This window comes from Corvus brachyrhynchos, unplaced genomic scaffold, assembly GCF_000691975.1.
Source record: "Corvus brachyrhynchos isolate BGI_N302 unplaced genomic scaffold, ASM69197v1 scaffold302, whole genome shotgun sequence".
NCBI classification, from domain to species: domain Eukaryota; kingdom Metazoa; phylum Chordata; class Aves; order Passeriformes; family Corvidae; genus Corvus; species Corvus brachyrhynchos.
The window spans coordinates 3132927-3158177 of record NW_008237244.1 but is presented as its reverse complement, the minus strand read 5'-3'; the positions used below and the strand labels follow the sequence as shown (position 1 = coordinate 3158177).

At 37.7% G+C, this 25251-nt stretch overlaps 1 protein-coding gene across 1 annotated transcript in view; it reads right to left on the bottom strand.

Annotated features, from left to right (window-relative positions):
* Positions 1 to 25251, bottom strand: part of STK3 (serine/threonine kinase 3) — a 146784-nt gene that overhangs the window by 85097 nt on the left and 36436 nt on the right. The window contains exons 7-8 of the mRNA XM_017730288.1: positions 19553 to 19717; positions 18961 to 19128 (exon numbers count right to left, since the gene is read on the bottom strand). Of these exons, the coding sequence (XP_017585777.1) occupies positions 18961 to 19128; positions 19553 to 19717 (333 nt within the window). The remainder of the gene's footprint in view (positions 1 to 18960; positions 19129 to 19552; positions 19718 to 25251) is intronic.

Genomic DNA, 25251 nt, shown 5'->3' with positions numbered 1-25251 from the left:
CCAAAAGAGGAAACAGAAGCATAACCCAACACAGATTAATTAAAATGCATTACGCTAATGGCATCCAATGCTAATTAGATGTCCACTAGACTTGGTCATCTTCAAAATACTGCACATCCTACAGGAACTGCACACCCTACAGGAAGTCATGCAGATAAACTTAGTTGTATGTCCATGGTATCACTCTACAAGATATCAAGGACATAGTAGAGAAAAGTTCTTCATAATTAAGAAAAAAAATTAATAGAATAAGATATTTTGGAGGCCAGAAAGAAATACAGACACTGAGAGAAAAGATCTGCAACACGGTGAATTGGCCTTGCATCTATTTTCCTTTGCTTAAACCAAGTTATAAACAAACCTGAAGAGAGAAGATGAAAAAAATAGCAAGCATCTATCAAGACTCTTGCATTACTTAGCCTGGAATATTTTACAAAATTTCGTAAGTGCTGGGGTTGGGTCTGTGGTCTGTGTTTTACTGCCCTGTCCAAACACTTACTAATCATATTTTCTACATTTTTGTTAGCATCTGGTTTAACCTACTACATTTTGTTCCATTCAAAGGCATGTATCAGACTGACACTGCAGAGAAAAAAAACAAGTGAAAGCATAGCCCTGTTACTATAGGTACACAGAGAAATAACATTCCTTCACAAACAGTTCAGGGAACAAAAATTTATAGCCTATATTACTGAAAAAAATTACAGTTTAGCAATGTGGCTGTTGCAATCACTCAAGTATGCAAACAATACAGCAATAGTTGAAGCAGCGACTAGAAATGCTGATATCGTATAAATGGGCCATATCATACCCTTAATTCCTAGCAGCTTGTCCCCACTTTATACAAAAATACCTCAGGGCAGACAGGGGAAAGGATTTCTGAATGCAGAGGTTCTTCAAGACATGGTAACCATATACAGTTACATGTAAATGGCCTTTCCTCTCTCCTCAAATGATACGTTTGCAATCATACTCCTGGCTCCCCTAGCAATATGATAACTATTTACTGAATAAACTGCATAGTTCACATTAAAAGCATCCCAAAAAGCATCTTCAAGACTCATCTTGCTTGAACAGCCTTTGAGTGACAAGATGCTTTACAGCACATGTATGGAACTACCAAATGAAGGCTTTGCAGATCTGAGAAAGGTACACTTTGAAAACAGTGAAGAACTTGCATCTCTCTCTCTCTCTCTTGCTCTAATTATATGTATTCATTCCACCCGAGCAGCTTCACAGAAATTTCTCTATCCAGCCTGAGATAAGAGTATCTAGAATCATCCCTTAGAGCAGAGACAATAGAGGCAAGAAATATTCCTCAGTGGAAAAATACAACATGAACAACATCTATGTTAGCTGAGGGACGTATGCAATTTGAAAAAGGTTATCAGCTGGTTAGATTCCCAGCATAAGAAAATAATAACCTAATCCCTATAAAAGTCTGCACAGTCACAAAATTAATCAAACTCCTCCATTCCTCCACAGATCCAAGGTCAACAATAAGGAAGACTATTAAAAAGGTGCAGGTTGAAGGAAATGACTACAGATTCAAGAATTTCTGAGGGACACCAGTCACAGAATGTTTGATATTGGAAGGGACCTCTGGAGGCCACCTTGTTCAATCATCCCCACCAAGCAGGACCACTCAGAGGTAGATGTCCAGGACTACGTCCACATAGCTTTTGAATACCTCAGGTATGCTCCAGAACACTCCCTAGCTGAACAGGGTTCCTAGCACTCAAATACAGCTGACTGAATTACAAGTTCCTCATGGAAGCCAATAAATTGAGAAGTAACACAAGTGATAAAAATCCTAAAGAAAAGTCTTGACATGAAATAGGAAGAATCATCATTTCCTGTGGATTTCCAAGGCAAGAAGACCTTCTTTGGAAGTCCCCTACCACAAAGGTTAAGTTTTGAAGCATTGTTCCAGACCCATGTTTTCCTGAAAAGTGTCAGAACTGTTCCTGACAAATATTACATTACTGAGCTTAAGGAACAAAGAGCTTCACAGGGACTCAAACTTTGCTTGACTTCTTGCTTTCTCAGGAGACTGATCCTCACCTGGGAAAAAGCAGTCCCCCTTACGATATCACTCCTCTTGGTCACATGTACATAGAGTGTCCTCAGGCCACAGAGGAGCTCTTATGTCTAAAGTCTCAGATGCGAATGATGGGAGGTAGATGTTGCCATCGTGTTAGAACAGGACAAAGGCTGAAGCTATACCAGGCAACCAGAGTCTCAGACAGATTCTGAAAGTCACCTATGAGCTAGCACAGTGTGAATGCAAATTCCAGACATACAGTTCACTCATCCAGGCCAAAGCAACACACTAATATAAAGCAGGGCCACCATAAGACTTTGCATTAAGAGTGCCGTGCATTTCTGGAACACTCTTTATCACAGTATTTAGAGCTAATGTCTTCTCTCTGAAACCCTACACATTTAGCTCAACAGCAGACCACACAGTGCACCCAAACCTATTTCAAATCAGAAATGAGAGCAACTGATTTGGAAGACAGCAAAAGTTAGAAAGCTGCTGAAGACTACTGGCACAAACTTCAGGCAGAGAAAGGCTGGGCATGCTGCCTGAAGAGACAGAACTCAACCCAAAAGCAGCAAATGCCAAGTCATACAGCAAAGGTTTCCCTAGAACAGACAGCAACACCAGAAAGTGCAGAGGGTGGTATCTTAATCATTCCTTCTGCAGTTTCTCTTGGCTACCTACAAGGAATGACGTAGGGTGATGCTCTGAAACAATGACTCAAAAACAGCACAGCACACTCCAAAGGGCCTTTCCCATGGCAGAGCCCCAGGCACTGCATAACCAAGACAACCAACAAGTCCCATGTCTAGTGGATTATCTTCTTTGTCCATAAATGGATATGCCCACTGAAGAAGGAAATTAGCCTTCATAAGTTAAAGGGAACATAAAAACGTAACTAGGAATGGCATAAAGATGATTAAACAAGCTATCCAACCAGGATAGAGCACTCACTTGAAGAAATTACTCACTTATTTTGAACAAGCCTTTATTTCAAGCAGTAGCAAACTCCACAGTCAATCCTAAATCAGCTGACATACAAAAGAAAAGGGAGATGTGAGATTGTTCCAGGTTTCCTTTACACAGAAAAATAGAATGTGTACATGCCTGTTACAGACTGCTGGGCTGTAATGCCTATGTTAGACTGTCACAGGCAATGATTTAGAAGACAACCATGTAAAGAGAAGTGTCAATTGCTTAAGCTGAAATTCAAGCACACATTAAACTAAGAAGCTGATCTTAAAAACAGCAGCAAAAGTTTTAGATAGGATAAATTCAGGATAAATTCCTTCAAAGATTCTTTGCCTGTAATTACATTTTTCATTTTAAAAAAATAGTCAACGATTGAAAAGTTTTCATGTGAATCTGCCCAGCAGTACAGATAAATACAGGATGATTTACCAGATGCTCTGCCTAATTCCACTCCAAAGGACATATCTGACATCCAGTTGATGCTGAAAATGCATAAGAAGACTCATTTTCCACACAGTAGTTAAGCATTACTTGGGCATCCATTCTTGGCAGTAAAACTGAGAGTGTCTTGGTTTAGTATCAGATGGAGATTCAAGATCACCGGAGCTCTTGGGCATAAACATTTTGTGAAGGTCTACAGAAACCAACAGTTTGCACTTGTATGGTCACCAAGAAGACATCATGAAAGTTACTGAACAAACAATGCCTTCCGAGTGTTATTAAACCCAGAGACTAAAACATAATTAAACAAATACTCATTTTTTGCCTGACTGAAAACATCCACTTGTAACAGGCATTATTTGCAAATATATAGAATCAAAGAACTCCTGTGTGTGTGTGTGTGCCTGTTTATCTATACGGAGTTCTTTGACAGATAAATCCATAAATATATACCCCTGCATATAAAAAACTAAGTTTTTTGTTTATAGATATTGAGATATGTTTATGGGTTTTATATATACAAATATATTCCCCTCAAAGAACTAACTCCATAGATACAGATATTTTAAAAAAACAGTAACAATAAAAATTTGTTGTTTTCTTCACCTTCATTCAATGGAGGCAGGTTTCCACATGTCTGGAAGTAGCTTGTAACCATGGGAAAAAAATACAAAGAATACAATGCTCATTTTTGTGTGAAAATCCTGAGGCTCTTTACCATCTTCTACATGCAAATTTTTTAAATTTATTGCTCTGCCTCTCAACAAGATTTGCCTGTATTTCCCTAGCAAGGCTGTTTGTATTGGAGATGAAGCATAACTCTACAGTACATGAGCACGAGGTACTGCAGTTAAGGAATAGTGAATTCTTAAAATATATCAATTACATCCCATTAGCTACTCACATGCATACCCTGAACTCACAGTCACTGTTTCTTCTCGTTAAGAAGCTGGTGTGCAGAGACAACAAAATACAGGTGAAACTACTACTACTGAAAAATCTCAAAGCAGAGGTTCCCCTAGTGAAGGGATCACCATGTCTGGGTATGGCGCGTTCTCATTTTCTGTGTGAAACAGAACTTCAATCTCTCAAAGAGACTTTGCCAAGCTTCACTCCTGTGACTTTACTTACCTTTTCTCTGCTTGCATGCTGGAGAGCTCCCGTTTGCCTAGCCAAAGCACCAGGGATACAAAAGGAGGTGGAAGAGATGAAAATTCATGTGGAAATTGGGAAAAAAACCCCAATACTTCTGAGCACATCTTGCCTGACCTTAACAACTCAGACTAAGTTTCAAAATTTGGCTTTAACTTATGGTAGGGGACCAGCCAATCATTACTCTGGCTCTAAACGGGGCCATTTAAAACCTTCCACTTCTAGAACACATCCCTTTATCTGCCAAATGACACAATTTTTTTTTTTTTTGAGAACCACTGTTTATGTACTAAAAATAAAAAAGCCAAGCATACATATTTAAACTGTCTGTAACAAGTAGTCGCCTTCATTTTTTTAGAGAATACTCGATAATTTCCTTAGGCAAATTATAAATATACTTAATGATAAATTTAGGAAGAGAAAACATATAACTTAACTCCTAAATTTGCCAGAGGTTCTGTAAAGAACAGCATCCAAAACCAACACACCTTACCTTTGCATATCATCCCACCAGCCTTAGCTTTCTCTGCCATTTGGACTTAACACCCCATATATACAAATCACTCCCTCAGTGTAAGAAAAGCAGTCTTTGGTTGACCATCATTGGAATGGTTATTTGAAACTAGTAATCACACAATTCTTATCATATTACCAGTATTTTATTGGAAACAGATGCTAGCAGCACAACTTAGTAAGAATTATTGAACAACTTTTCTTTCAATTTCGTAACAAATTAGGCAACGCTTAGTTGATGCATCTGAAAAAAGTTACAGAATTGCAAGCCCTAAGGCACAGGGCTGGTGTCATAATTTAAACCATCACCATCTGAAATGCAAAGGCATTAGAAACAATGTTTTACTCTGTAAAACAAATTTCCCTTATAGATGAATTTGTTAATAAATTCTGAAGCCTCAATAGCAACCAAAAGCTACCATTTCAATGTTAAAAGTCTAGCAGAATTCTTACAAACATAATACTAAAATTCCCCAGATGTTTATAAGTAGTGAAATACAAATAAATAATTAAATACATCTTTTTAATTAAAGCCCATTTTGGGCATAGCAATCATGAAATTATGACAGAGTTTTTGATTCCTATCATGAAAGCAAAACAAAGCTAGACAAGGGAATAATGCAGAACTCAAATCATCCTGTGTGTACACTACAGCAGCAGAGCCTAGGTAATAAGTCCCCAATTTAAACAGAAAGTAAGATATTTTTAGTGCCTGTTTTTAGCTCCAGATTTGGTTTCTTGGCCCCTAGCAATCCATTTTACTGCTTTTAAAGTCACTCTGGGAGGCTATTTTTATAAATATGATTGATTGTTAAAGGAAACCAATAAAGGTGGAGATTTTGTCAATTGCTGAAATTCTGGAGTGTGAAATTACTTATTTTGGCAACATGCATCAAGAGCATATTTTCATCAAAGTTATGTTATAAAAGGCAAAAAAAAAGTTCCTGTGTCAATGCCAGGTTTGCCAGTCTCCCTCTACTCACCATGTGTCTTCTGATAACTGTCATTAATTAAATGCGTTACAAATGTAATTATGATATTCCAGATAGACTTTCTTCTTCTGTTAACATTAAAGGTTAATTTTATGGAAAAAAAGTTCCCTTCAGGTGTGAAGAAAACTGAGCCAACCATGTTCTTATTTTCTGCATATAGGTAAGGAATCAAGGTAACATCCTAACTAGGCTATTAAAAAGCAGTAGGAAAAGAACACAGTGCATGAAACAATACCTGACGACACATATGACTTAACAGCTTAAGAAAATGAACATTATACACATTGTCTTCATTGTAAGAAAAGGCTAAATAACTAAGGAGTCAAGAACAAACTCTCATATTATGGGCATGTTAGTCTAGTTGATTTTTATCAAAGCTCTTTTCAGACAACACTAAAGCAGCTTTAGGAATCGTAATGCCAGATCAGAAACACTGCAAAAGAATACATTGTTCTCCTCCCATAAGTTAATTTTAAAAAGAAATTTAATAGGCTAAATTTTGCATCAGCTAACTTCATGCTGAACCAAATCTTAATCTAACCTCAACATGCCAGCAGCAGAAATCCTGCAGCATATGCTTCAGCAGCTCCGTGAAATGCACTTCTGTGTCCACACTCAGTCCAGGCACCATGAATGAATTCAGCATGAAAGGTTATGAATTACAGCCTGAAATAGAAAGTATCTTTTACACGGAGAGAGGTAAACATGGAAACAAGTTCAGAGACCAAGCACGTTACTTTGGGTACAGAGGCATGTCAGGGCGGTGCACTGCTCCTGAGCTGGAGCCGTGTCATGTCCTGCTGCCCTCGGGCAGCACAGCTGTCAGAGGGAGCACCCACCAACTTTTCAACACCCATCCAGAAAGACACGTCCTCTGGCTTTTAGCCTGTCCTACTGTTCATCCAGGCCTACAGCAGTAAGACCTTTCTCTAGCAACATCAGCTTACTGTAGTATTTCCAGTCTAAGAAAGAACGTTCCAGCTACTTCACACGCCACGTATTTTCACACCAAGCAAGTGGCAATGCAACCAGTTGCTCCATAGTCACAATTTATACATGACAATTCACAAGATTGCTAAAAGGATCAAGTTACCAGAAACTTTGTGCCAATTTCTCTAAATAATTTAACTATTCTGTTTAACTACACATGGTTTACAAATCAGGAACTTCAATACGCTCATTTTCACCACCAAGAATCAAAGGCTAGCCGCTTCTAAATATCAAAAAATACAGCTTGCACAAATTAGTCATATTTTTCAGAGAAACAAACAAAAAGCAAGACATTTACAGTACACACACAGTTGCTCTAGAGAAACTCCTGGAGAAAACTGGAAGGGGGACAGTATGGGCAAAGTTCACTTGTGTCTGGATGTACCTGCCCAGTGTAGATGTGCCCTCTGTCCCAAGGTTAAAGTCCATGATTATTACATTTCCTAAGGAACATCCCTCTTGAAACAGATGACTGTTTCAACACATGCATGTCAGTTTGCCAATAAATCCTGTGCTGGCTGATGCTACCTGTTTTACATTTTCATAGCACGAAAAAAGGAGCAGCAGTAGAGAGAATACTGGGCTGCCATCTCTAATGCCCAGTCTACAATCACAGCACCAGGACACTGGGAAGTACTGCACCATAGGTACCCATGAATTCCATCAAAGGTGCTCTCTTTTCTGGGAACAGATTATTTCGTTATCTTCCAGAATTATTCTAAATTTCTGGGGGAGAATGGAAAATGTAAGACACCTTAAACTTCTCAGACTCTGTTCCTGTAACTCTCACTATAAATCTGATTTGCTCCACCAGAACACCAACTTTTCTTCTATTTTTAATCATCAACAGTATGGCATGGAGCTCAGGAATGTATATTGCAGAGAAGGCTTCTGTCAATAAAGCATAGTTTCTCAGGCAGGTAGGTAATGATGAGCAGTATTTGCAAGAATTATGTCCATGTTTGTGTTTCTGAAACACAATCTGATAATGCATTAAGATTTGTGGCATTTGGAACACCATATATGTAATTTTCATAACATGAAAATTTTCAGACATGGTAAAGAAGCACAGAAGAAAGTAGAATCTGGAGGTAACACTCATGTTGCCTTTATTTGTTTCCCATGGGAATGCAAATAATGACAACTTACATCTGTAATAAAATCTTGGATCCATACAGCTTTAAAAGCAGACAGACTGTGTTATCTAAAAACTATGAATTTTTACTCTACTTTTCTGCAGGTAGTTATTACAGCTTTCAAACACAGCTTTTTAAGACAAAGGATATCAAAAATACTTCCCATATCTCAGTGTATTTTTAAAACAGCAGAACAATACAAACTGGCATTTGTACAGAAAATTCTAATTTTAAAAAAAATTTCAAATTGTATAACCAAATCATTTGAGTTAGTTTGCAAAGTACTGACTGTGTGTTAAAGCTTTGTCTAAGTATTTAGTCAGTAAAAAAGGCTGAGCCAGGCTGATTTCATTCTTCTCTAAAACCAGGGTGGTCTACAGGCAATTTTTGATACCCCGGGTGTTGCCAGGGAAACAAAATGAAAACAGGTGCCATCAAATATAAATTAAGAGATTTAGTTCTATTTTAAACCACCTTAAAACAAAGTTTCCATAAACTTAGCTGATACTACTACAAATTTGACAATACTTTATAACAAGAAAAGGATTATAAGTTGTCTTTAGACCATCAAGTTTTAACTGAAGCAAATTTAGACTGATTGGCAACCCTTCCTTTTAAATAAATAAATTTCTTCATTAAATATGCATCATCCTCTTTAAAAATTACCTAGTGTACATTTTAAGGCAATACAATACCATGACAGAAACAGGGTCCATGCTTTCTTAATAAGCTTTCCTCATTCCAAATTTTATCCTCCTCCCCATCTAAGCAATTTTTTAGATTTTTTACGAAGTAAACAACCAGTATAGGCTTAAAGCATAGATAAATCTTCTGGTAAGTAGCAACAGAAGCTTAATATTTTTCCTCCTAATCTGATTGCGGTTTTCTCCCACATATTAAAAAATCAGATATCCCTTTAACTAAAATCCAAGTAAATACACTTCTGCTTTTAAAACTTGTAATAACACGTTAAGAATTTGGCAATACAGCAGTCAAGTCTCTAAAGCACTTCCTCCAGGTCAACTAGCTATACTGACAGAAAACATATTTAAGAAGAAAATGAACATACAATTCACTTTAATAAATAAACATTAATGCAAGTTTCAAAGAATGTCTTAAAATGGGGGGTTTTTTGGCTTAAAAAGACGTTAGTCATATACAAAAATTCATTTCAAATAAAATTCATTTCAATTAAAAGCAATATACAGTCATCCCCTTTAATGAAGCTAACTTCCAGACTCTGAATAAAAATTAACCTTGTATATTTAGTGCTAATCCTAGAACTTGAAAGATAGTAGAAATAAAAAGAAATGGAAGTATATTTGTAGCTAATATGTATAGCTCTTCCCTTAAACGTTTTGAAATCTGTGGTATATTTTAAAACATCCTGCAAGGTATTATAGAATCGCTAATAAAATAAATTCTCCTGAATTTGTGCATAAACACCGTGCTGAATTATTTTCCACATCCATAGTGCAAGTTAAAGAGAAACTGAATAAATTCAGCATACAATGACATGTACAAATGATGGAAAGGTGTTTTTTTTCCAAATAACAGTGGCGGTAAAGCTCATTAATAAAAAAGTCTCATCATGTTAAAATTTTCATTTTATATTTAATGAATCTTGATGATTTACTACAAATTGCCTACTTCAAATAAAATTTTCTTGAGATCTTCAAGTTGCAAAATAATTTTGCTTTGCACTCTGATCTATGTTTACAGTACTACTAACATCACAAATAAGCAAACTGATACCAATTTAAAACTTCTTAATATGCTTTCTTTGGGGGGTTGTTTGCTTGTTTGTTTTTAACATTTGCCTGGAAAGAAGGCAGCCAGCTCAGCCACAGGGGTACTATTAACCTATGCCATGCTAGGTCTGTCGAATACATTCCGGACTTTACCCTCATTAACAGCTCTATCAAATAATCTTTAACAATGCTTACAGATGCAGGGCTTGAGGCAATGCTCACTCAAGTCATCAAGAATATTTCCATTAATTTCATGGCTTCATTCAACCTCTGTTTACTGTTCCAACATCTTCGAAAAATAATCTTCCCGGGTCCAGCATTTCCCACTGAAGTGTCTTGTAAATAAATAGGTAGCATCATGGTACAGTCCTTTTTTCAGATTAGCACTTCTAAGAATCTGAATCACTCACAAAAGATGCACAGCATTACATGAAACTAACAAAGATCAAACTCCCCTTACAGTTATTTTAGTTAAAAGTTTCAAGTTAACTCATTTGTGTGTAATTATGAAATTACTGTACCGATCCTCCGCTTACTTTGAAAGTGATTAATCAAAGTCAGAGAAAACCAACCATCAACTGAAGCATGTCTCAAATTTCCTATTCAAGGATAAGTCTAAAAAGATGCACTTATTTAATTTTAATTAAATCCTCATTTAGAAGCACGCAATAAATGTTTTCCATTTAATTCAAATTAAACTCCAGTTCCAGGACAAATTTCAAATATTCTCTGCTTCTGCTACTTTATTACACATGACAGATTAACATTCCCATTTTGTACATATACGCACCAGCAAACCCAACATAATTTAAAAATGTAAAGAATGTATACTTTTAACAGTAATAAACATTTATTCTACTTCCAAACTTCTAGTGATATAAAGAAAATTCTAGAGATGTGAAGGAGTGATGATGCATTCTCTAAGCCACAGTCAAACATGTATGCTAGATTCTGTAACTTTTAACTGCACTTTGTTTATATTGCAACAGTTTTATTACATGAACTTTCAAGCCACCTCTTCACTGAAAAGAAAAGCAAGATAGAGAGATGCAAGAAAAAAGAAGAGTAAAATTAAAAAGCAATACCTACAGGAAGACAACAATTACATACATCAGATTGCAGAGTTTTTCAAAAGGTTTAATGTGAACAGGAGTAGGATGCTGTCATCCTCCAATTTAATCATTGAACACACCTCAAGTAATCTAGCGTTTTCACAGCAAATCAATGCTAATGCTGTACCATTAAAGAGTTCAATAAACCAGAGAGATCTGTCAGTCTTTTGTTTGGGAAGCCATGTGGCAGAACCTCTTCAAAAAGTTCCTTGGGCTATTAGGGAGGAAATTTTTATCTTTGAAGTTTTGCCAGAGAACAAATGGTATTTTTCCTATCTTGCCTTCACAATGGTATTACAAATCTCTCCTTTCTCATAAAATTGGCTGATACTAAGCATATTATCCCTGTGCATAGCAAGCTGTCCAGTCTTGGAAACTGGATGCTGCCATGCTGGCACATTATTCTCTACAAGGCTCAATACATGTCACTGAATCTGGCAAAGTCAAGCAATGAACTGCTGATTGCAATTTAATAAGTAAAATATCACATGCTGTGTTTCATATGTTTTGCAACCAGATACCTCTAAACTTGTCTTCAGTGTCTGAGGACGACTCGCTACCATTTCTTTTTAGTCCATTTATGTATTTTGACTAAGCCATGCCATAGGAATTTTCATTAAAATACTATGCTAGGCACACTGACAAACTGAAAGAAATTATATTTCTGTATCACAAGAAACTAGACTATACCCCTAGAGCAGTTCCCTGAGTTGACTTAGTCACTCATCAGAATTTCTCCCCTTCTCCTCTACAGCAAGTCCACAGGAGGGCTGATCACAAACAAATAAGCAAATTAAATCCTTCTGAAATTCGCTGCCTGCATTAATCTTGCAGGCATTAAATATTAAAAAAGAAGTTATGTTCAAAGGGTACTATATCTGTATCTGTGACTAGCATTTCCACAAAGAATACAAGCTTAAGGAAGAAAGCACTTAAAATCACCTTACATTTTTAAGTGAACACCAAACATATTTTAACTAAAATTATAAATTGTAACTTTAAGTTTAGAGAATCACATACCCTTTGAAATGAAAAAGAATTTCAAAAATCTACAGAGCAGGATCTCTGCACCTCTATGAGCAGCTTGCCCAGGAGCCACAAATGCAACTTTGACAGATAATGATTTTTCTGCAGGATCACAATTTGCCCTTTACTTAGTTTTCAATTCACTGCTGAAAACTCAACCACAGTGAAAAGTAATGTCAAGCTGACACAATTACCAAGTACCTAAAGATTCTCTTTTTACCTAGTAAAAATGCCATTACTGTAATAGTTAACAGCTGCCTTAATTGTATTCCAGAAAATTTAGAAATTTATTTCCTCACGTTAAGGTACATATAACAACCCTTAGAAAACATGCTTTCAATACACCCATCAAAGAATAACAGCTGACGAACTAAGCTACCAAGTCCAACTGTTGGTACAATTACCGCAAGCATTAGCTGGCATCATAACTCACAGAAAGAGCAATTCTCCTGGTGATCAGTAGCTCTGTTATCTAGATATTAAGATTCAAGCAAACTCTATGCAAATATTTCATTTAGGTAGGACCTCAGGCACCTGCTCACAAAAAATGGAAACATGCACAGATACTCAAGTTCAAATGCACACCATCACTCATTTTCATTTGCCCAACATTTATCATCTTATTCCAGAAACCTTGTTAAAAGGAGTCAACTCAAGAACAGGGTGTTATGACCTGGTGTGCACCTCAGCAATTACCTGCCACATCATAAGCAGCTCAGTTAAAGAGGTCTGTTCACACACTATAAAAACTGATCATTCATTTAAAATAAATAAGTAAATATGTTTATTTTGACAAATAAAAATAAATCTTGAATGAAAAAGCATTTAGTACCTTTTTTTTTAATGTACTGCTGAAAGTATTGTCTCATCTATTTTGGTCTTCTATTCATACAAAAATCCCCACACAGCAATCGTTCACATTTTGATCAGAGCAGGTGGACCGGTTGCATACTAATTTGAATTAGCAGCATTTTTAATTAAAAATTAAAGCTTTCCTTTGTTAAGACCCCTTAAGTAAGTCACACTTCCTTAGAGTACAATCCTGAAAAGCTGTTGAACAAAAAAAAGAGAACTACCAAAGATACAGTGCCCAGATCAGCACTGGTATTAGTATAGGTGCAACTGGTCTGAACCACATACTACTACTACTCACCCAAGGAAAAAATGTTACATACCCCAGTAGAATATGGGGTCATATTTCTCATGGTGGTTTATGTGGAAAGCAAATCCTTTGAGATTGAATTTTTTTTCCTCAGTCTATAGAGAGAATATACTTTATCTTCTGTTAGACAAATACAGTCTGGTGTTAACAGTGCCTTTTTTTTTTTTTCTTGAATAAAGTTATAACACCTATTTGAAACTTTGGCTATAAATAGTACCAGAGGCAAATATATTATGAATCAACACTTCCCTTCAGCTGCACGCAAACTTAAGGCCACTGGAAGTTTCCCCCATGAAGTTCTGCTGTATCACAGCAATAGCATATAAAGATGGAAGAACACAATGAGGTGGAGAAGGAGAAAGGCTTTGTGGGGGAACACTGAGACATGAAAGGTCTAGAATCCTGTCTAATTTTATCAATATGTCCAACCAGAAAAAGCCACAAAGGACAGGCAGAACAGCTACAAAAATGTCAGTTTGTCCCTTAGGACAAGCATTTTTAAGAGTCAACTGCAGAGATGCTTTACAGTTTCCTTAAATAATTACTAACTTTTAATCACAATAAATTTACAGATGGCCAGCTGAGACTCTGGTTTTTCAATAACCTTAAGTCAACTTGGTTGATGCCCAAAAACAGATGACCCATTTCTTCTACCAGTCCCAGCCACACATTTTTGTCCCCACCTGGTTCAAGCACCCTGTTAACAATATTGTTGAAAGCTACTTCTTGCTACTTGGTCAGTTTTCAGATGGATCCATTTTCTGATCCAGCTTTTCATGTGGCCACCTAAATGCTCATTCCAGCAGAAATGGGTGTTGAAAATGCATGGAAACAGGTAGGAGTACCACCTGTCTGCACCCATCACCTGCATTTAGGTCTGTATAAAGCAAATACAAAAACTCCATTTAAAGCCAGGAGAGGCCCAAAGGTCTTACAACAGCCTTTTGAAAACCCTGCAACAAAACACATGCTTCTGCAATTCCTCTGCTGTCACAACTTTATCACATCAGTGTCTTGGGTCCCTCACTGTAAACACATATTATGTGCACCTTACATTATCGCAGCTCACTGTGACTCTTCCACAAGATTGTGAAGAGTAGTAAAATAATGAACAGTAATGTACAATGAAATACCCATATTTTAAACTCTTTAAATATTAGCTCACTATCTTGATACAGCAGGCAAGAAGACCTCAAGTTACAAATTAACAGCGTCTCATGGAAAGTTCTTAAAAGGTAAAGGACTTTTAGAAGTTAATTCAAAGTCTTTTATAAAGATAAGCAAAAGCACTAAAATAAGAAAACCATATACTTTTACAAACCTAGCCTAATTTAAAAGCAGTAATGCTGAGATAAGATATATGAACTCTTAGAGAAAATAATAGAAACCAATGAGACAACACTATCTGTTGGAGAGAAGAAATGCAAGAGTGACAAGACAGAAGTGGTTTTTCTTTTTTCCTCTCCTCAATTTCTAGCACAAAAGGCATACAGAAAACTGTCTTCTCAATGGCTGAAAAACTGGTCCGAATCTGACTGCCATGCTCCACATGACACCTTTTTTCTTACAGCCCTACAGAGCAATAATTCTCACTTCAATCTCCAGTTTTAATGCAGTATGTCAAGAATAAAAAACTAGGAAATTGTAGTTTGTTATAAGACACATCAGGAATAAAAGGTTATTACAAACAGATTAGTCCAGGGTGGAAATGACACAGGCAAAGCAGGAGGCATGGATAATCTGGGTAAGTGCCATGGAAAAATAAATATCATGATTGGACTTAAGGCAAATGGAAGCAGTTCAAACTGGCTTCCTCCAATTCACTGCAGAACATGTGATGTCCACATGTCCATTTCCAACAAACTTCACCATAAAGAAACAAAGACCAATACTGTGAAGTGTTGAAAAACACATCTAGCACCAGCTTCTTCTATGCCACCACAATGTGAATTACTGCAGCTGCCTGATAAGCATGAAAGAAAAGAGTTTGGGCTTTTTTTGGCTTTTTCTTTTCCTTCTCTTTTGTAAGAGAGCTACCAGCATTTATTTGAAGCACACCAACCTGTCAGTAACTGTTGGCCTTGCAAAGAAGAGCAAGTTTTATAACACACACATTTCAGTTCTATAGGTGGTCTAAAAGGCTCAAGAGCAGTAACTCCCCTCAGCCCATTTCCTCTGTCCACTACATGCTCCTACAACTTCTCTGGCCCAGTTCTAGGAGGTTTCTATCATGTTAACTTTTCAGAACATCAGTTCCTTTATCCATGTGAGGCCACAAAAATGTAAGTGCTTGCTTAACAGAAAGGTCAAGGAACTCCTGGCTATGGACAGCCTGTCTCTAGTACCAGCAGCCCACACTTAAATTGATCATAAAAATCTCAGCCTTGCAGGAATAACTGATCATATCATTGCATGAACACAAGGAAAAATTTCAGTAAGGGTGGCCTAGAAGGACCTCAAAAAGAGCCATGCTTAAGTTTTAGGATTAGCTTTATGGCAAAGTGTTATTAATCTACTTGTTATTAAAGCCAAATACCAGCAGCAGAAGGATCATACAAAAACTATGCAGCTTAAAGGATGTTCCACCAAAACCAATTCTTACACGACAATTTGAGATCATGGCTTGATTAGCAAAGACAGAGGATATTTCACAAGCACGTTATCAGTTTTTAGCAAAAAAGCAAAATCACAACTGCTACAGTAAAACACTCCATTCTCTGTGGTCTTGTTACAGATTAAAAAAAGGGAATTTAGAAATAATAAGGATAGATATCACATGCAGAGGAATGACTGAACAAAACAGTTAGTGGTTTGAATTAAGTTTTGTCTGTGGTAGGACAAATATTTTATCACTACAGGACAGCATATATGCTGCAGTCAATGGGGACATGGGAAATCAGCTGTTACAACATCACTGCAGCTTCAGAGGAAGAGATTGAGTCTTACTCTAGAACTATAATGAAGTCCCCTTTAATTAGCTCCACTATAAATTGCTACCTGCTCATCACACCAGAGCAATCAAAGGCAGATGCAAACACTGTTAGCCACATTAACCCTGGCTGCTGAACAATCTACTGCAATCAACATGCTTTTAGCCCTGCTAGATGGGTTAAATTATCTAGGTTTGAGTGATTTTTTTATCAGCAAATTCCTTGCTATTTCTAGTGGCTGTATCATCATGTTTTAGGGCAACTTAAGGATATCTGCATTTTTCCCTCCTTTAAAACTACTTGAAAACACTACTCCTTTGAAAAAAAACCACAGAAAATACAGAAGTTTCACTTTTCATCATTAGCAAAAGCAGAAAAGGACTCTGACATTGAATATGTGAGGCATTCCATAAATCTTAGGTGAATAAAGCATTAAAACTACTGAGCTGGCAAGTACTCTTGACCTTTGAGCCTCAAACCAAGTGTGACAACTACAGCTCCTGTTGAACTCAGATTTGCAGCAGAAACAAGTGAAATAGCATGGATGACACTTACGCAGTCAAATACACTATGACAGAAATACTTAGCCAGAAAAAAACCTGCTTTTTCTTCCCCCTCCCACCTGAAATACCATTTTGCATCCTCCACTTCTTCTTTCCCAGCTGAAACTAGTACAATTCTTTGGAATAGTCAGAGTGTGGTTAAGGAGAGGAAGCTATGCTTGTTTGCATGGAATCTGCTATTTCCTCTCTGCCAAAACACTTGTTTAAAGAAGTCATGTAATATTTCTATTAAGCTGTAAATGCAGTTGACAAGGAAATGGCCTACTGGCAGTGCATTACCTTTGTGGCAGTGCCAACCAGCCTACAGCAAAATAGTGCACATGGTAATTTCACTGTGCATTCCCAGGCAACAAAACTGTGCCTTACATAAATACCACAGAACTCCAGCAACATCTAGAAAAAGCAATGAAAATTTGCCCAAGCTTTCATGCTTGCCTGTATCAATTCTGTGTCATAACTAAAACAAAGCATCTACATATGGCCAAAAGTCCTGTGAAGCTGTATCATATGACACCAGAAAAACTATTGCAACTTAAATCTGTGTATTTCTTGTTAACCACTGTAACAACTCACTAATAAAAATGAAGAAAAACTGGAGGTATCAAATATACAAAAGAGTACTAACTACATACAAGCCCTTAAAAACCATAACGTAATTTATTAACAAGAACACATGTATGTAATTCAGAATTGTGTTAAATTACTTTGGCCTTTGATAGCATTCACTTGATTGCAAGAGTTAAACAGGTCCACAAGCATTCAAACTCAGTGACCTTTGATTTATAAGCAGCTGTTGTCATGCACATAAAAATTCTCTCTGATAATGTAGTCCTCACCTTTCAACAGCTGGAGCAACTACATACAATGATGTTACTCAGATGTAATTAAAGCATTTCTGTTTGAAATATAACCAAAAATCCCAGCACAATCAAATGTATTCAATTTGTCATCAATCATTCTTCAAAATATTTTTAGAGGTTATTTCATCTTAACTTAAATTCCCATCAAAATCCAGCTTCAGAGATACTTATTTTGTTCTCAGCTTTTGCCTGAGTATTTTTAGTTTGAATTGTAATTTTAAAACAGTTAATTACATGGAAAAAAAACATGGTGCAAGAAAATAATTAAACTTTGCTTCCAAAATTATGTAATGTCTCAACACAAATCACTTGCTTGCTTTAACAGAGCTGCACATTGTCATGAAATTTTAGGAAATATCTCTCCTCTAAAGAGCACACACAACCAAAAACCAAGAACCTCACTAAAAAATAGCACTGAATACACTTGAACTCAGATGTCCATCACCTCACAGGAATCGTATATGAACAGTACCTTCTCTTTCTATATTGGTGGCTTCTTTATAGTAAGATCCTGATACAGGAGGCACCAGCAAAAGAAAACTGAATAAAATTGCATGACATTTTTGCAGCAAATTGCAACGATTTTTTGGAAAAAAATATGCTTTAAGTAATATAAAGTGCCTTATTAATTCAAAATGGGTTTTAAACAATTTAAGACTGGAGTGTTTATTGATGCTCAGTGCAATCACCATAGCTATTCTACAGCTCATTACAAAATAACAGCATGACTAGTGTCAAGTTAGCCCTAGGTAAACATTGTTCCCCATGAACTTCTCCAGGTAACTCCTTTGTAACTGCTACTCCTCATGAAGCAACTAATTCTATTTACATTTTATTTTGCAAAAAGTAAACTAATTCAGTAAAAGACCTTAGGAGCCATAATAAATAAAAGCTGTCAGGTGTTACTAATATTAGCACTGCTCCCATGGGACAGTTCTGAATTCTTCTTTAGGTCACCTTTATTTCAAAACTGCCTTTCAAAAGAGGACAGACTCTTGGTGATGGAAGTCTCCAAGTGCAGGTACAGTACAGAACAGATTCGATGTATTACCCCAAAGCCAATTCAGAGCTTATTGCTGTAGCTCCCTCTCAAGTGGAGATAAAGGCATTCTGGAACCTTACAGAAACGTCTTAAAACACAGGCAAACTGGAGTCAATAGGAAGCAATGCGGAAAGTAAAAATTGTTAGTATTAAAATCTCTATTCAAAACCATACAGCTTTATGATTCCAGTATTAAGGGGTTTTGAATGATCAGTGGGCTTGAGGATTTTTTTGTTTTTAATATAACAAACAAAAAATACCACCATTCACTTACCCTCATTGGGTGAATATCAGCATATGGAGGCTTTCCTTCAGCCATTTCTATTGAAGTGATACCAAGGGACCAGATGTCTGCCACACAGTTATAGCCAATCTCTTGTATGACTTCAGGAGCCATCCAAAACGGAGTTCCTATAACAGTATTACGTTTTGCCATTGTATCCTGTAATTATATTGTTTATGCAATTAAACCAGAGATGCTTATTTTCAGATTATTTTTATACCAATTCTATATTTTAAATTATCCACCCAAAGATCAAATGGTAGTGACTTCCAATTAAGACCAAACAGATTCAGCCCATGAGCCTACAGAGGCCAAACTGGTGACAATAATCGTAAGCCTCTAACTAAAATTTAAAGTGGGATTATCAGGCACTTGATACACTGGGTTATAAAAACAAACAACTAAAAACTAAATAGCCCTGCACTACATTAAATACTCACTGTGATAAAGAACGCTAGTTCTGCCACTACCACTAGTGACAGTGACACCTCTCAGACATAAAATTCAAGGCAGAAGACAAACGTTGAAGAACAAGGCTAGGAGCACTAAAGCATTTTTAAATGATCTTTCCACAGTTACTTACTGTTAACTGGCCAGCCACACCAAAATCAGCTAATTTTGCATGTCCCTCGGTGTTAAGAAGGATGTTTCCAGCTTTTATATCTCTATGTATTTTCCTCATAAAGTGCAAGTATTCAAGTCCTTTAAGAGTAGATTTCAAAATAGTTGCAATTTCATCTTCTGTTAGCTGCAAAAAAACATAAAACCATTTTCAGGTATACACATACAGTCCATATATTTGACCTATTTAAAACATGATCATTTCATAGTGATTATTATAAAGAGCACAATGTTTGATTTTTTTTTAGCAGACCAGAAAAACTTTAAAACTGAAGTTAAAAAAATGAATAAAAAATCAATTATTAAATGCCAACTATAAAGAAAAAAAACATGGTATAGACTTGGTAGGCCAAAATGCTTCTCTTAGCTCTAATATACTGCAGAGTCATACGCCATCACAAATTATACAGTAAGTGCAAGTCAACTGGCAACAAGCTGACAAACATTTCATTACCAAAGAAAACACAACACAGTAAAAAAACTGAGACATATTTTCTTTTATTTGCTTCATAAACAACACAGACTCTTAAGTAAGTCATCAGTTAGCAGCTGTTTATCCTCATTGCTTTCTATCAACACAATAGGAACACTCAAGCTCCTGAACAAGTGTTATCAGAGAAACAGCAAGAGTCTCTTTTTCACACACCAGACCCCCTTGAGAACTCCTCAGATTTTCATCAGCATTTGTTCTCAAATAAAAGCAAAAGCACACACATAATTCATTCCATGTGATGCAATTTCTCAAGGAAATACAAAGAAATTATCCATACAACTGAAATGCCAGTTAATTACAGGACACTGATGCTTTAATATAAGAACTAAACAAATGAACTTGACACATTCTCAGAAATGCAAGAAATGGCAAAACTGAAGATGAACACTCTAATTTGGCTGCAATGCTGGGTTGCATTTTCCCCCTTTCTCTACTTTTCCAATCCTACACAGAAATTAAATTAAGCAATGGCAATTCCTTCCAGTTTCAGTTCTGAAATTGGTAGACATCCACACCTCCCTCCAAAAAACAACCACCACCAAAAGCCTGTAAGAAACAAAAAACCCACTCACGATCACTCTAAGCCAAAAGAGCAAATCAACAACAAGGAAAAAATATTATTAGTCAGCAAGATCATCTGCACTTGAGCTGCTCACAGCAAGTTTTATTTATTTAACAAAACGAACCACTTCCCCATTGCAGCTTCTATCCAATCTCATAAAACCTGGGTGTGGAGCCCAAGAGCACAGTTACACATACATTTATTTAAACAACAGTGCCAAGCTCCAGTCCTCCTTTCCCTGCAACCTACAGCAGTAATTCACACTCTGTGTCAGCCCTTCCACTGAACAACTGTAACAAACCCTAGTTAAAAACAAACCTTTCTGCCAAATTATTTTTCCAACAAAACAGCTCCTGGATTCAACTCATGGCATAGTGAAGAAGGACAAAGCTAAGTAGCTGCTGCTCAGATTGGCATTGCTTTCAAAAAACTGCATGTGTTGATATACCGGAAGAGTTCCAGAGATTTTATAAACCTTTTCCTATGCAAGCAGAGGATGAAACTGATGGTGGTATTAGCTCCAAGCCAAGCAGTTACCGCCTCTGCTGTGCATTATGCATTCCATGCCCACCATTTATCTCTGAGATCTTTAAGTGTTTTTATTTAGCAGCACACTGCTCAAAGCCTTTATTTGCGCTACTTTATGCTGACTGCTGTGCTGCTTCAAAGGACTGTATTTCAGAAGAACTGCAAACCCTGTTCAAATAAGACAACTTTCCTGGCATTGTGCCATGGAGTCTACCTGATCTGGAGTCAAGCAAGAAGGGACATTAAATCAACTGTAAGATAAACTGAAGTATGGTCGAAATGATATTTGGAGAAAGAGACAATCCTCATTATGTGAGCTAAAAATTCTATGGTGAATCACTAAAACTGATTATCTGCAGACTCACACAGGCAATTTAAACTCTGGCTATTAACAAACACTGTATCATGAATGGTTTAAGACCTGCTGAGTTTAACACTTTCTGCCCAAGTTTTGCCAAATCCACTCAATATCCAAAACAATACAATGTCCTGAATCTCCAAAGACTTCCATGCAGTTAATCCTGAACATGCAACAGAAAATGATCCCAAGCACTGACAAATGTGTAGCAAGACGAGCATACGACTTACTGCCCACTTTCGTCTAGAAACAAGTATTATGAAAAATGGTGCTTAGAGGACACAGCAGAGGTCTCTCTTCAATATGTTGTGTTTCCTAAGGAGGTAAATCCCTACCTTAGTTCTTGAAAAATTACCCACACGGAGACCTTTGGATCATCAGCTCTAGATGGAGAAGTGGTTTTGTAGCTGCATGGCAAAATCTGGCTCTCAAAAGGAGAGCTTAAGAGAATACTGGAACCAAAAGCTAGCACAGAAGCTATGGAGCAAGAATCCAGCAAACCAGAAGAGAGTTCTGGAGTATTGCAGCCTGATGCCCTATCTGGGGACCCTCAGCAAAGCAAAGCTCTAGCACAGCTAAATGTTACAGAAGAACCAAGCATTTACACATCCAAATACACAGAGTGGTCAGAAAAGCCCAGAGAAGTGAGCATCACCTCTAAGTAGGCAGTGGGCATGAGTCATGTTTATCACGAACAGCAGTTACAGGGAAGCACAGAACAAAAGAAGGGAGAACAGATACACGCAGTTCCAAGACACATCAATCCCAACTCCAGACATCCTAGATTCATCCACTTGTGCTCCATATAACCATCATCTATATAACATGATGCAGTCAACTAAAATTACTCCTGCTTATACTATTGCTAAACATGGCCAAGTATGTGCACAATAATACTGAGACAAAATGTTGGGCTTTAATACCTAATAATATTTAGAAGCATGCAATGAATTTCCAGCCTTACTCAAGAAGCCAAGAAAGTGCACTCACCTTCCCTAGACAAAATTACCTTTTCAGAAAATAATGCACTGCCATATTGAACTTTATTATGCAATGACTACAAAAAAAAGTATTTTAGGAAGTATTTCAAAATCATTAATTTCATTATTTTTGTGCAATTTGAACTTTTTGCAGAACACATAGCATCTATGCATAAAAGTGAAAGCACATAAATACGATGTTCTCCACATGAATACTTCTAAACCCAGAAACATTATGGAACTATGCAGTATAGCAGCTGAGCCATACATACACCATTTCTTCCCTTACTGGATGCACTAAGCATTGTAAAAAAAGTTCCACTTATGTTGTTCCTGTAGACCAGAACCATCTTGTGCAGATGTTTTTGGACACGTTCATGGTATTTAAGTATTTTGTACACTGCCTGCCAAAAAGCAAATGGTATCCTGGCTGCATTAGACAAAGTTGCCAGGAGGTGCAGGGAGGTGAATGATCCTTCCCTTCTGCTCCACATTGCAGAGGCCACACCTGGAGTGCTGGGTCCACCTCTGGGCTCCTCAGTACAAGAGACATGGACACACCAGAGAGAGTTCAACAAAGGACCACAAAGATGATCAAGGGACTGGAACATCTCTCCCATGAGGACAGGCCGAGAGAGCTGGGACTGTTCAGCCTGGAGAAGATAAAGCTCATGGGGAATTTTTTTAATGTATGCAAATAACTGAAGGGAAGGTGCAAAGAAAATGAAGTCAGGCTCTTTTCAGCGGTGCCCAGTGACAGGAGCACAGGCAATGGGCACACTCTGAAACACAGGAGGTTCCCTCTGAACAGCAGGAAACTTTTTAGTGTGAGCATGACTAAGCACTGGAACAGGTTACCCAGGGAGATTGTGGAGTCTCCCTCCTTGGAGACCATGCAGACATGGCCCTGTGCAGCCAACTCGAGACGGCCCTTCTTTAGCAGGCTGGTTGGGCCAGATGACCTCCAGAGGTCCTTTCCAACATCAACCATTCAATGATTCTGTACTAGTATAATTTACAACTCCATACAACAAAATTAGGTGCATTTTACACCAATTTGAATAAATCATGGAGTGGCTTGTTTTAGCTGACTTGTCTACATTTAAATTTTGAATACCACCCCAAAATAAAAAAATTCCAAAATATATCTTAATATATTATTTATATATATATATAAAAAAATATAACTTACTAAGGAATAACTAAGTCATGTCTTAAACTGCAAGTATGTCTGAACTGTCTGAACAAAAAGCAGGTATGTGTTCCTAAGGAGGTAAAATCACTAGCTTTAGTTCTTGAAAAATTAGTGGCTGAGGTCCGTGCTGACTGAAAGCCAGGCAGGGTTATTCCAATTTACAAAAAGGGCATGAAGGAAGACCCAGGAATCAACATATCTGTTCGTCTAATCTCAGTTTCTGCAAAACTAATGGAAAACATCACACTAGGTACTACTGCAAGGCTTTGAAAGAACAATGAAATCACCAAGCACTGTCAACATGGGTTCACAGAGGGAAAGTCCTGTTTAATTTGATACCCTTCTATGATAACGCAGTGAATGAAAAGTAAGTGGTGGATACTAGATTTTACTTAAGTAAGGCTTATGATACTGTTACTCACAGCATTCTTCTGCCAGATGACCATATGCACAGTGATCTGGAGGCTGAAGGGCAGGGCTCAAAGGGTTGTAGTGAATGGGGCTACATGTGGCTGGTGACCTATCACGAGTGACATACCCACAATTCTAGGGCCAGTTCTATTTACTATTTTTATCAATGATCTGCATGCAGGAATTGAATGCACCATTAGCAAAGTTCTCCGAGGATACCGAAGTGGGAGATGCTGTTTGAACAAAAAGCCTTGCAGAGGGATTTGGAGAGAATGGAGCACTGGGCAATGATTAACAGGATGAAACTGAACAAGCCTGAATGACAGATTCTATGCCTGGAATGGAGAGATACAGGGACAAGCATAAACCGGGAGAGAAATGGCTCGGGAGCAGCCCTGCAGGAAGGGATCTGGGTGTGCTGGTCAGCAGCAGGCTCAGTAGGAGTCAGCAGTGTGCCCTGACAGCCCAGAGGACAAACCCCTTCCTGGGGTGCATCAAACTCAGCATCACCAGCCGGTCACAGAGGTGACTGTCCCTCTGTACAGCCTTGGTGCGGCCTCACCTTGAGCTCTGGGTGCTGCTCTGGGCCCCTCAGCTGAAGAATGAGGGCAAAGGATGTGAATGTGTCCAGAGGAGGACAGCAAAGGTGGTGAAAGGGGCTGGAGGCAGTGTCCTGTTTGAAGGGACTGAGGACTTTGGGCTTGCTTTATTTGGAGAAAAGGAGGCTGAGGGGTGACCTCACAGATCTCTACAGCTTCCTGAGGAGGGGACAAGGAGAGGGATATGCTGAGCTCTTCCCTCTGGTATTCAGGGATAGGACATGTGGGAATGGTTCAAGGCTGCACCAGGGGAAGTGTAAACTGGACATTAGGAAGCATTTCTTTATTGAGAGTGGTCAAACACTGGAACAGGCTTCCTACAGGTGGTGGATGCCCCAAGCCTGTCACTGTGTAAAAGGCATTTGGACAAAGCCCTTAATAACGTGCTTTTGGTCAGCCCTGAACTGATCAGGCAGTAGGACCAGATAACCACTGTAGGACGCTTCTAACTGAAATATTGTTTTCTGTTCTATTCTGGTTTTCTCCCTGTGATGAGCATAGCAGTTAACCCCATCTGGATTTTATAATGTATTCC